This window comes from Sinocyclocheilus grahami, unplaced genomic scaffold, assembly GCF_001515645.1.
Source record: "Sinocyclocheilus grahami isolate Dianchi unplaced genomic scaffold, SAMN03320097.WGS_v1.1 scaffold33.1, whole genome shotgun sequence".
NCBI lineage: Eukaryota > Metazoa > Chordata > Actinopteri > Cypriniformes > Cyprinidae > Sinocyclocheilus > Sinocyclocheilus grahami.
This window is the reverse complement of record NW_015505212.1, coordinates 1,325,279-1,339,384: the sequence shown is the minus strand read 5'-3', so window position 1 is coordinate 1,339,384 and position 14,106 is coordinate 1,325,279. Positions and strand designations below refer to the sequence as shown.

General features: G+C 36.1%; 1 protein-coding gene across 1 annotated transcript; it reads left to right on the top strand.

The window, feature by feature from the left end:
• Window positions 1–8,310: 8,310 nt before the first annotated feature.
• On the top strand, window positions 8,311–11,957 carry LOC107581287 (troponin I, cardiac muscle-like). The gene is made up of 7 exons (XM_016266787.1): window positions 8,311–8,353; window positions 9,230–9,233; window positions 9,673–9,720; window positions 10,197–10,328; window positions 10,484–10,573; window positions 11,286–11,456; window positions 11,671–11,957. Exons 1-7 carry the CDS (start codon window positions 8,343–8,345, stop codon window positions 11,755–11,757), a joined length of 543 nt encoding a protein of 180 aa, XP_016122273.1. The 5' UTR covers window positions 8,311–8,342; the 3' UTR covers window positions 11,758–11,957.
• The last annotated feature ends 2,149 nt before the right edge of the window (window positions 11,958–14,106 follow it).

Here is a 14,106-nt window from a genome sequence, read left to right as displayed (position 1 = left end):
ATAACAGTGCTACATTTATCATTTTCATTTTAGAAATCAAGTCACCAACCTTCAGTTCTTGAGGTTTAACACTCCCAACCAGACTCGATGTGTATTTGCGGGTATCATAAGGGAAAAGTGAATTTTATTTCATCTATCCACATTTTTCTCAAAGCTACTCTCCACAGCAGCAGTGGATCGAGGGCAGATGTTTCTCTCCATAGCTCACATCCCTTTAGCATAATGATCAAGTGCGGCTCCAGCTAAATATTTGATAGTCGGGCCCAGTGCGTATAGATGTGTGCGCTTGATGTTTGTTTGGTCCTGTCACACTGGGGCTGTTTGAGGTCAGATAAAGGCTGTTCCTGATTCCACAGGAGGGAAAACACAACCCCGGATGCTCCTCCCGATAGGCCGGGAGATTGTTTGAAAAAGCCCCAGTTCAGATAAACACCCTGAATATGAGTTACAAAAAAAAAAGCATGTCAAAACACAGCAACAAGTTCTCGCTTCTGTCTCCTATCAAGAAAAACATGTTCTCTCTGCCCCGGGAACGGGCGCTCTCATCCGTGTTAAACAGTCGACTCCCCCCTGAGAGCTGGGGTGAAGACAGAATCCGAGCGAGTATCCCGAAGGCTAACCACTCGCTCGCGTCCCGCAGAGAGCAATGACGCCATCCACGGCTGCTGAAGCTTTCTCTGATCACTCGAGCGGAATGCAATGGATCTCACTAACCATAACCCGTTTTTCAGCGGTGCTCCTGAGCTAAATGATACCGCTGGGTGGCATTTTCTTGGCCGAATGCTCTCCTCGGGTGTTTGATGTACATATAAACTCACTGCTGCTGCTGTTCGGGCGTTTCACCCACTACAGTCTGTTCAGGATTTTGCAAGTGATTTGTAAGGACACACGCGTTAGAAGTGGATTCATCAAGACCTCCTGCATGCTGGGAGATCAGTGACATTTTAGGTGTAGTACTTAGAAGTAATAGCCTATGTATTTGCTGAAATAATGCAAGGTATTTGTAGTGCCAACTAAATAGGAGTCGATACTACAACGTACTAAATAGTAATACATTCTAGTTTCTGAATAGTTTGGTTATATGGTTGTAGTCAATATTTTCAATATTTAGTCAGTATTTGAAAATAGTACATTTTAGCTACAATCTATACATCCTTTGAAAACCATGGTTGTAGTCAATATTTAGTCAAAATGTGGAAATAGTACATTTTAGCTACATACTAGTATAAAAGTATGTATCCTTTGGAAACCAGCTTACAACAAAAATGCTACATTTAAAAAATGTAGTGCACACTATATTTAGCGCACACTAAATAGCAGTTATGCTAGTTATAGTACCAGTTTTTTTGTAGCATTCAGATACTATTATAGTTTTTATTGATATTTTGAATTTGTTTTTATTTTTAGATTTTGTTTTCATTTTAAATTTAAAGTTTTATCAATTTTGATGTTTTTTTGTGATTTTCTTTTTATATATATATATATATTTTTTTTTTGTACATTTTCATTTTCATTTTAGTTTGTCATTTTAGTATGTCAAGTTAAACTAAGGGAAAATCAGAAATGTTGCTTTAGCAACTAACTGAAATAAAATAAGTTTATTTTGTTTCAGTACCAGTGTTGAGATACTATTATAATTTTTATGAATATTTAGTTTTTGTTTTTATAATTTCTGTTTTTATTTTAATTTTGATTTCAGTTTTGTCATTTTGTTGTGTGTTTTTGTCATTTTTTTTCAAATGTGTTATTTTATTTCAGTTAATGCTTAATGACTTTTTTTATGGTTTGAGTTATAGTTTTAGTTAACTACTGTATAATGCATGCTAAGTAGTAGTAGTCAACCATTTTCACTTATAAATTGCTAGTAAATATCACAAATAATTACAAAGAAACTGCAAATAACACATTGAGTTAAACGTGAAACTTTGAAGTAGAAAGACTAATATTTTCTTCTAAAATGCACTCCAGTAATCTTTATTTTACTTACAACTTTGAAAAAAAAAATTTTTTTATACTGTATAGATACGACTGGGTGGCATTTCCTTGGCAGAAGGCCAACCTCGGGTGTTTAATAAGCAAGCCTGCTGTTGTTCGGGTGTTTCACCCGCTATGAATTACAGGCTGTTCAGGATTTTGCAAGCGATTTGTAAAGGCGCACGCATTAGAAGTGGATTTATCAAGACCTCCTGCATGCTGACATTTTGAAGCATGAAAACCCTCCCGTCCCATCCACATCTAAACCCGCTCGCTTACAAGTGATTAGCGACTTCATTACCCTTGAGTCACTCCATCATTCTGGATGGGCATGTTTTCGGCAAGTAGAAGCCGGTGGTGATGGAGGGGGAGTGACGTCAGCCTCGTTGCTAATAAGGTGGGCATTTGAGAGCAATTTTCCCGATCAGTGTAGGGTCACTGGGGAATTGCTTAATGGGAAATCGTTATGCAAATCCAATGTAATTAAAATGGGAACCACATGACTCAGAACCTAGTGTGTGTGTGTGTGTGTGTGTGTGTGTGTGTGTTTCGTGGGTGTTAATTTACATCAAGCAGGCAAATTAGCAGTAGCCGGAATGAGCAGCTGATTATTTTAGGTTCATGTCTGATAATGTGTTGGTGGGGGTAAAAAAAGGGCCATAACAATTCGAGGACATTCAAGCTGAACATTATTTGTGAAATATACTTGGCAGCGAAAGGGCCCTTATTTTGGAGTCACTTAAAAGAGAATTATTTCATGCATTAATGATAGTTTGGATGGGTTATTATGGTGTTGGTTAAGAAGCCACGCACAAAAATTATCATAATGAGGGGGGCAATCCCACAGTGGGCTTGTATTGACATTATTACACAAACCAAGAGTAAGAAATCACTTTAATGCACCGTAATAACATTTCCTGGAGCACAATATTGTTTCTGCTGCAGATCCGTTCACTGCTGAGGTTTTCTGTTGTTTTGTAAATGAAAAACACGATGGCTTTTGCAAAAAGGAAAATCCAGGAAAATGCATCTAAGAGCTGATAAATGAATGTAAACAGATCTCGGCTTTGTATATTCTCAACATCGCAAATGAGATCTTCTAATTGTTTCTTCTTGACAGCAGTGAGATGGAGAGCAAATGCACTTTAGTTCAAGTCCAATGCTTCTGTTTTTTTGAGGGAAGTTGCAGTTATTTTGCATTTGTCTTCTCTAAAGTTCCAGACGAGATCTCAATGATGTTCGCCAGATTTGCCAAGAGTCTAGTGACGAATGCGGAGAGAGAACAAAACAAAACGCCAGTCATGAATTAGACGTACAAACCGAGGATTTGCAAAGAAAAATGTCGGATATTTCAATATAAACCAAGAGGAGACTAAAGTAAGGTAGGGTGACCATACGTGCCATTTTCCCAGGACGCGTCCTGGCCAGGATTTCTATATTGCCTAAAGTATCTAGGTTTTGGCTTTGTTTGCATGTGCAGACCGATCGGTGTATGACATCAAAATACCTCGAGAGCATTTTGAAAGCATAAGGAACCGTCTGTATGGTATTTTGATGTCATACACCGATCGGTCTGCACACGCAAACAAAGCCAACGACTTGTGTACTGTTCAACTGCAACACCCACTGACTGCAATGATAGAGCTTGGAATAGCCAGGACAATTTTTAATATAACTCTGACTGGATTCGTCTGAAAGAAGAAAGTCATATACACCTAGAATGCTTCGAGGGTAAGTAAAACACAAGCTAATTTTCATTTTTGGCTGAACTAACCCTTTAACTAAGGCCCTGTTTACACCTGGTTTTAAAAGGTGTAAACGGAAATGTGTTTCCCTCGTATACTTGTGATCTGATCGAGCAAAGCGCATTTTAACTCTTTCCCCCACCATTGATGGAATTTTCAGGCTTTCCGTGTTTTTACTGTTATACAGTAGGAGGCGCTATTACACATCTTCTGAAAGAGTATTGAATCCCTGGATCAAAACATGGCGAAGAAGCAGCACTAAATGATCCGTAAAATACCAGGTTATTTGAAGCATTAAACAACATATAAATCAAAAGTGCCTAACGTTACCAAATGAAATGCCGATCCAAGAAGTGTATAGGACTGTGAAGCTTTGGAGGTGTTGATGATGGAAGCAATCTACTCCAGCTATGGGCCTGTTTACACCTGGTCATTTCATGCATTTTCGCTGATCGGATATTTATCTGATTTGTTAAAACGTTTCCATTTACACTTGGCCACATAAATGTGTCGTCGCAAAATGGATTTAAATCCGATCTTCAATTCCTGTGCTATATTTAAATTTAACGGAGTTCACGTCAACGAAATCAAAAGATAATCGCTGCATTTTATTAATTATCAGCTCATTTCAAAATCAAAGATCGCAATAGGAGAGCACGTGGCATCAACACTAGAAAGATACGTTTGTCTTACTACTTTTAATGAAGATGATTGAGTGTTGACCCTCTGCGTCTTACTTTGTTTCATTCGCGCCAGTTTGCACATTGGCTTGCTGAAGAGATACTCAGCTACTCGTCCGCGGTTATGTGTGTTGCATTAGCGCAGTCATATCTGACTACAATGTCATATAGCCTATAACACGCTCTCACACATTTATTCATTTAACATTTTGGGAGGAGTAAAATTTACATATGTGGTTTCAACAACCAAATGCATTTACACTGGTCCAGTTTCGTCTGAAATGCGGCCCAGACCACCTCCTGAAGTGGTTTGAGCGATCGGATTTATATCCGTCTCGAATGCGTTTCGGAGGGCATTAACACCTGGTCTTTTCACAATCGGATGTCTGATCAGACAAAACACATGAAGTGACTAGGTGTAAACAGGCCCTATGTTTTGATCATCGTTCTGAATCTGATCTGGACGTAGTCTTTGACAAAAACATGATTTTCTCAGCTTTTTGTTCAAAATGTGCATGAAGCTAGAGTAAAACTTTTATTTGTTTGTTTAATAGTGGAGACTCTGTTCTTTCATTTGACATATTGCATGATCATATACAACAAAATATTCTGGGAGCCAAAAACACTGGCTAGGAAAGTGTTAATACCAGGTGTAAACAGGGCCTCAGAGCACCTTAGCAAAAACTACATCCCTACTACATGAGGCCTACATAACTTTCAAACTAACCTTTGAACTAACTTTGAAATGTCCAATCAAGGCTTTGAAACCAACATTCAAACTATGTCTTGACACATTCTTGTTTTCTGGATTATTAACTCAATTCTTGCATTGTTTAAACCCAGTCTTTCAGTTGCCAGCTTAGGTCATTAACCTGTAGGCGCTATTACACATCTTCTGAAAGAGTATTGAATCCCTGGATCAAAACATGGCGAAGAAGCAGCACTAAATGATCCGTAAAATACCAGGTTATTTGAAGCATTAAACAACATATAAATCAAAAGTGCCTAACGTTACCAAATGAAATGCCGATCCAAGAAGTGTATAGGACTGTGAAGCTTTGGAGGTGTTGATGATGGAAGCAATCTACTCCAGCTATGGGCCTGTTTACACCTGGTCATTTCATGCATTTTCGCTGATCGGATATTTATCTGATTTGTTAAAACGTTTCCATTTACACTTGGCCACATAAATGTGTCGTCGCAAAATGGATTTAAATCCGATCTTCAATTCCTGTGCTATATTTAAATTTAACGGAGTTCACGTCAACGAAATCAAAAGATAATCGCTGCATTTTATTAATTATCAGCTCATTTCAAAATCAAAGATCGCAATAGGAGAGCACGTGGCATCAGCACTAGAAAGATACGTTTGTCTTACTACTTTTAATGAAGATGATTGAGTGTTGACCCTCTGCGTCTTACTTTGTTTCATTCGCGCCAGTTTGCACGTTGGCTTGCTGAAGAGATACTCAGCTACTCGTCCGCGGTTATGTGTGTTGCATTAGCGCAGTCATATCTGACTACAATGTCATATAGCCTATAACACGCTCTCACACATTTATTCATTTAACATTTTGGGAGGAGTAAAATTTACATATGTGGTTTCAACAACCAAATGCATTTACACTGGTCCAGTTTCGTCTGAAATGCGGCCCAGACCACCTCCTGAAGTGGTTTGAGCGATCGGATTTATATCCGTCTCGAATGCGTTTCGGAGGGCATTAACACCTGGTCTTTTCACAATCGGATGTCTGATCAGACAAAACACATGAAGTGACTAGGTGTAAACAGGCCCTATGTTTTGATCATCGTTCTGAATCTGATCTGGACGTAGTCTTTGACAAAAACATGATTTTCTCAGCTTTTTGTTCAAAATGTGCATGAAGCTAGAGTAAAACTTTTATTTGTTTGTTTAATAGTGGAGACTCTGTTCTTTCATTTGACATATTGCATGATCATATACAACAAAATATTCTGGGAGCCAAAAACACTGGCTAGGAAAGTGTTAATACCAGGTGTAAACAGGGCCTCAGAGCACCTTAGGTGCCTATATAAAAAGTAAAACTAGTTAATTAAAATGTATTATGAATTATAAATTAAATGATAAATTAGTCATTAAAATTAAAATTACAGTTGTGGTGACTGACCATAGTGGTGGCCAATTACACTTATTTACTTATTTAAGGGGTCTTTATTAAAAAAAAACAATAATATAAAAATTATTTAAAAAATTGTTAGGCAAAATTTAAATTTACATATGCATTTATTTATTTTTAAAAATGACTCCAATTTTATTCCATTTATTTTAATGCTAGATATATTATCAGAGCTGTCTACATAAAAAGTGAAGGTAGTCAAATTTAAATGAAATCTGTGATGACTAATGATACTGACCATAGTGGCGGCTAATTACATTTCACATTGGAATGGACTTAGTTTGAAATTAATTTCACAGGAAAGTAAATTCACAGGAACATAATTTGACGTATAATACAAGTATTGTATGAGGAAACATTTAAGACACGGCGACCAGATTTCCAATAAGTAGTTCAAAATTACACTTATTTACTTATTTAAGGGGTCTTTATTAAAAAAAAACAATAATATAAAAATTATTTTTAAAAATGACTCCAATTTTATTTCATTTATTTTAATGCTAGATATATTATCAGAGCTGTCTACATAAAAAGTGAAGGTAGTCAAATTTAAATGAAATCTGTGATGACTAATGATACTGACCATAGTGGTGGCTAATTACATTTCACATTGGAATGGACTTAGTTTGAAATTAATTTCACAGGAAAGTAAATTCACAGGAACATAATTTGACGTATAATCCAAGTATTGTATGAGGAAACATTTAAGACACGGCGACCAGATTTCCAATAAGTAGTTCAAAATGAAATTCTGAGTGAAAAATATGACTTTTTTTCCCCCTTGCAAATGCAATAATAAAGTAGTTCACTCCTGTGTATTGTCATACATAAGTCCTGAAGAATGACAAACATTAATGTCAGGTCAATGACTCGACTGCTTCTTGCCAAAGTCATGCCAGTTATATCAAGGACGTTAACATTAGCAGGACCAAAGCCAACAATCTGTTGAGTGTTTGTCATTTACTGCCAATATTCCAAGTGCCTTTGTTCCCCTCAGATTATATAATTCATGACATATTTCACTTTGATTGTGAAATCCAGATTCGCTGGATCCTTCTTCGTTGCCTTGCATCTAATTCATTCCATGCACTTTGTGAGTGGGTAAAGTTGTGCCAGATCTATCCTCATGTAGATGACAGTTTTCAGACGTTGTGGTGTCAGTGTCTCCCATCACAGGGTTGAATTCACATTAAAACACAGTGTGTTTTGTCCACACTTCCTATCCACCTCTAAATTTCATCCCTCATCACCATTTTCCCAGAGGAACCCCATTAAGCCCTGCTCACAGCGTTCAGAGAGACCGTCAAGGTCACTGTTTTCTCCACAGGGCCGAAATGTCGAGACACCGATCTCGTTGAACTGCAAGCTGTAGTGAATGTATCTTTGAAGACGCTGAGAAAAATGGTTGATACACACAGAGAGATGGTTTGTTATATTGGCAGTGTAAAGGTCATGGTTCTTCTGTGTTTGAGTCGCAGCGATGATCGGTATTAAAGCCAAACCCAATGTCCGGTAACCCTGAATGCCACAGTGCGGTGTACCGTCTGCATACTGGAATTGCATTAGTGGATCTCTAGCTTTTGATGTCAAAGGACGGCGGGTTTATTTAATGCATCTAAACACGCTTTTTAAGAAGCAACCCTTGACTGTGGCGTCGCTCTTAATCCATGACAGTTGTTTGGCATTTGACTAGTGATGCCTGACATGTACAGAAATGAATGATGAAGTGCTGAATAGTGACCACAATTATTTTGGCTCTCTTTCAGGTCACATAGTGTATTGCAGCCATGTCTGAAGGGTAAGTGTTATCTTTATTAGACTGTTGACCCTGTCAATGTCATACTCATGCAAAATGGCTTATTTACACCAGGTTATGATTATGAACTGTGAGTCAGGGTTATTATAGTTAACTAAAATGATAACTGACGCCAAAACTGAGTAATTAAAAATGAAAACCATAAAAAAATGTTACTTAAATGATAACTGAAATAAAATAAGATTTAAATAAGAAGCTAGATGCCAAGGCAACATTTCTCATTTAACTGAAACTAAAACTGAAAAATATTTAGAAAACTGTAAAAACTTTAAAAAACTGTTTAAAAATGACAAAAACACAACAAAACTACTAAAATTTGAACTAAAATGAAAATGAGAAATTTACAAATAAAATATAAATATAAAACCGATTCAAAATATTAATAAAAACTATATAATTGTTCAGTTTTTCTGTTATTTTTCCTAATATTGAAATCCTTCCAGTTATAGACTTTTAGTCTTTCTTAAACACATATAATGCACATTTCTGAAATATTACAACCTTATTTATTTATGTATTTACAGTGGAATACTATTTGCTGCTTGTTTATGTAATTTCTAAAAATTTAATAACATTTAATTAAATTAATAAAGCACCAAATTATGATGAATTATCAGGTTTTTTTTATTCATTTTAAATGCTAGCAACTGAACATTCGTGCCCTGGCAACCACTCAAAACATAGAACGCCATATCAACTTCATAGCAATGTGATAAAAACACTGCATAAACACTCTGCAGCTGCATAATAAAGCCCTGGCAACATCTAAAATTAATTTTAAGCAGCACTCACATTTTCTGTAAAATATACAAGCCTAGCTGCTGTTTTTTTTTTTTACATGCAATGACGTCGTCACAGACCGGTAAGTGAATTCCCATTGCATTTGTCATGAGAATTTTGTAATATGTCTCGCTTTGCTCCTAATTGCTTCTCTTTTAATAGTTTGCATGATGATTAGCAACAATTGAAAGTAGCAGTGTACGTGGTGGCGTCTCTATATATTAAAGTCCAGTGAATGCTGGAATCGATGACACTAATCCAGCTCTAAATGGTTCTTAGTCGCTCAGTAATTCTGTAAGGACACCGAACAGCATGTTAAAAACTAATCTGCACTGTACGTTTGCTCTGCTCTGCTTAAAACTACACTGAGCCCTCAGTTTGGAAATTCCAACAGTAATCAGGTCAGGCAGTTAATGCATGCACCACGGCGCGTGTAGATTAGACCCACGCGCAGCACTAGCACTGTCTTAACAGGACCGCAGACTATAATGAGCTCGGCTTAACTCTTACTGTTCTTGCAGAAAAAGGCCAGATCCAAGTACTCAGCAACACGCAGACTTCTGCTGAAGGTGGGTCAGAAACAAAGCTGAACATTTCAAGTATGAACTAAAATGGTAAAAAAAAAAGAACTGTTAACTGAAACAAAATAAAATGTTTTTATTAATATTTTAGTTCAGAGCTTAACTTGATGTACTAATATAACTAAAACTAAAACTGAAATAAAAATAATAAAAACTGTATATAGAGATATTTAAAAAAAACAAGTACTAATTAAAATGACATAAACACAATGAAAACAAAAAATGCAAAAATGAAAACCAATGTACAATATACTGTATATAACAATTGTGACTTAAAAAGAGTACTCTGAACTGGTTTTATGTGTGTTTTTGTGCCATCACCTGATTTGCATTAGTGAATCGGGTGCTAAAATAACACTGAAATCGTGTGCAAATGTTCAGCGCTGTCAGTGGACACAAGTGAAGAATGATGTATTTTGTACTTACCTGACACCTCTCTCACCCTTTCCTCGGCTGACCCTCAGAGCAAACTGCTGAAAAAGGCAGAAAGCTTGCTGGTGAAAGAAAAAGAGCAGAAAGAATTGGAGAGAGAAAACACCCTGAGGGAGAGAGCGCCGCCCCTCAAACTCTCAGGCCTGTCGGTCCAAGAAGTGCAGGTGCAACACTTTACTATGGCAGATATTTACATTAGGAGCTGTTACTGCAGCCAGATGGCCGCATCCCAGAACATCTCTCAACATATCATAAGCACTCGTGTTCATGGTGTTTGCGTTAGCCATTTGAGTTGATGTATCATCATCGGTCTTTGCAGGAGCTTTGTAGAGATTTGCACCACAAGATTGACATTGTGGATGAAGCACGATATGACCTCAATATAAAAGTCGCCAGAAATGATGCAGAGGTATGTAAATGAAAAACAAATTATACACTATTCAAAAGAATGGGGTTGGAAGGGGGATTTGATTTGATTTTCCCAAGTTTTAAATCTTCCTCGTTTTAGACCTTTTAGTCTTTCTTAAACTCATAAATAATATCAATAATATACATTTCTGAAGTATTACCTTTTATTTATTCATGTTTTAATGAATATTTGTTTGTTGGTTGGTTGGTACGATATTTTTTATGTTTTTGAAAGAAGTCTATCACCAAGTCTGCATTTGATCAAAAATACAGTAAAAATGGCAATATTGTGAAATATTATTGCAATTTTATTTATATATATTTTTAAAGCTGTTTTCTATTTGAATATATTTTAAAATGTAATTTATTCCTGTGATCAAAGCTGAATTTTCAGCGTCATTACTCCAGTCTTCAGTGTCACATGATCCTTCAAAAATCACTCGAATATTCTGATTCGACATTTCTGATTATCAATTTTGAAACCTTTTATTTTGAAATTGATTTGAAATCGAATTCTTTTGTTACTTTGTAAATGTTTTTACTGTCACGTTTCATCAGGATAAATTGAATTTTAAATGCTGAATTTCTTTTAAAAAAAAGTCTTATTCCAAACATATGAAAATAGTATATTCTTAAGAAAATTTTGTATTTTTCTTGATACAGCCACTTGAAAGATTTATTAACAAAAGCATGATATATTTGTTCATTTCCAGATTCTCTCATTAACCCAGAAGATCTATGAACTGAAAGGAAAAATGAAACGGCCGAACTTGAGAAGGGTGAAGAAGTCGGCAGATGCCATGCTGGGATCGCTCACAGACACCAGAGTCATGAAAGCCGACTTCAAAGTCAACCTCAAAACCGTTAAAAAGGAAGAAGAAAAGGTAACACTCTCAGATGTGCTGTGTCTTGAAGAGACGGGTTATTTTAGAAATCAAGTGATTTCTTTAAAGGCCCGGTGGTGATGAATCGTTGGCATTTAAACCGCCCCGTCTGTCTGTCTGATGCGTGTTGCCACGGTCCGCCGCGGCTGTGCAACCATCTGAGTTGCTCTCATCTCTGTCTTTCTGTCTCACTGAAGCATTTTCTCTCCATCAGAAGGAAGAGGTCACAGACTGGAGGAAAAACGTGGAGGCCATGTCAGGCATGGAGGGCAGGAAGAAGCTTTTCAATGCCGGACAGTAAACACCAGCGAGTGTTTCCAGGTTGCAAAGGATAAAGGGGCATTGTGATACCAAGCTTTTTTTGTTGTTTGTTTGAATTTTAATCACCTTCTACATTTCATGGTAAATTATTCATTTATTTTGTCAACCAGCTATGGCGTGCATGCAACATTAAAGGAACAGTTCGCCCAGAATATTTTGAAAATGTACTTACCCTCAGGCCATCCAAAGTAGATGAGTTTGTTTCTTCATCTGAACAGATTTGAAGAAATGTAACATTCCATCACTTGCTCACCAATGGATCCTCTGCAGTGAATGGGTGCCATCAGAATGAGAGTCCAAACAGCTGATAAAAACATTACAATAATCCAGACGTCTCCAGTACAAGTGATGTAATGCTAAATTTCTCCAATTCTGTTCTGATGAAGAAACAAACTCATCTACATTTTTGGGGTGAACTCTTTCTATAAATAGCGATTTGCCATTCAAAAATTTGGGGTTGGTACAATTCTTTAAATGCTTTTGAAAAGAAGTCTCTTATGCGCACTAAGACTGCATTTATTTGATCAAAAATTCAGTAAAACAGTCATATTGTGAAATGTTACAATTTAAATACCTGTTTTATATTTGAAAATTTTTTTAAATGATAAAGGGACATCTTGATTCAAAGCTCATGTTGTTTGTTTGAATTTGAATCACCTTGAACATTATTTTATGGTAAATTATTATATTAAATTGTGATTTGCTGCGATTAAAATTTGTGAGCGCTGTGCTGTCCGTAGAGAGGGATTAAATAATAGAACTTCATATTCATATCATATCATATATCAAGTGTGTAAATATTTGCTTCGTAGTCAGTGTTGATTGAAACAATAAAGCTTCTGTTTACCCTCGGGTGAAGAGCTTGATTATTTTATTGCCTGTTTATGGTTTACAAAAAAACTGAAAATAGTTACATTTTTAATAAAAGCTTATTGAGTGAATTAGGAAGTTTGAGTCCTTCATTAAAAGATCAAATATTTGATTAAAACATGCTGTAATGTCAATGGCACAGGAACTGCATGTCCAATACCCAGTTTAAAGCAGTTTTAGGTGTTGACCTACAGATGGATTTATACTACATTGACTGAACTGGCATTAAATCAACACTAGGGGGAGACAAAGTCACACAGACTTCTCAGCAGGCCACAAATGGAGCCTTATATAATTATTTATTTTATAGTTATGTATGCAAATGCATATGTTATGACCTCACATTAATTGACAGGATACAGTGGAATATTTCCACACAGAAGTTTTGATTTCATATCAATTTTTCACTCAGAAACTGCTAGTAAATTTCATAATTACAAAGAAATGGCACGTAACACTGAATTGAATGTGAAATTTTGAAGTTAAAGACTAATAGCATTTTCATGTAAAACACAACATTTTAAAGTGTATTTTTTTTATTTGTCACTAGAAAACATAAAAATAAAATAAATAAATAAAAAGGTTTGCACTTTCCCTTATACATTCATATATATTTTAACCTAAAATATTTATTTATTTATTTACTAATTTGTTTATTTAAATGTGTATAGATATGTTGTGTGGCAAGTACCCATATGCTGCAAGTTTTCAATTTGTCCAGAAGAAGAAAAAAGCCATCTAAATGTTTTTCAAGTGGATCAAAGTTATTTTGAAACCTTTGTGCATAATCTTAAAGTATGCAGTATCTTTTTACTATCCTATTAATGCAGGTTTCTCATTTTTATGATTAGCAGATTTGGTTTAGATTGGATACAGATGCTGTCTGTTTGGCAATGTTAAACACACATTGTTCTTTCTCCCTGGAAAACCACTTCCAAAGGTTCATTGTATCCTGCCGCATTCTTTTTAATGCAAGGAAGGTTTAGGATCAATGTGAGAGAAGTTCAGAGGTCAAGGAGAATTATCAGGTTGTTCTGTAACGTCCTCACTTCACTGAGGTGATAGCAGAGATGCTGCACTTCTTCTTCTGTATATTAAAATCAACAGGTGATACATTGTACAGTTCATTATTTATAGCAGAAAATGTAAAAGTGTCTTACTTGGTAAGTTACTGCAGTTTAAATCCTCAGTATCCACAATCACGAGGCCATTGGAGATGAATAGTCATGTGAAATCACATCCTGAAAGATATAAAGCAGAGCAGATATTAGCACCCTAGGGGTTCACCTACAATTCTCTGTGATGTTAAACTCTCGCTGCTTCAGATGTCCTGGTTAAATTAAGTTCATGTACTCCCATAGAGAGAGACAATCTTCAGATACTCCCTTTCTAAGAGCAAGTTAAGGCAAGCGGCTAATATTTTCAGGAACTCATATTAATATCTGAGGTCAACTGATGT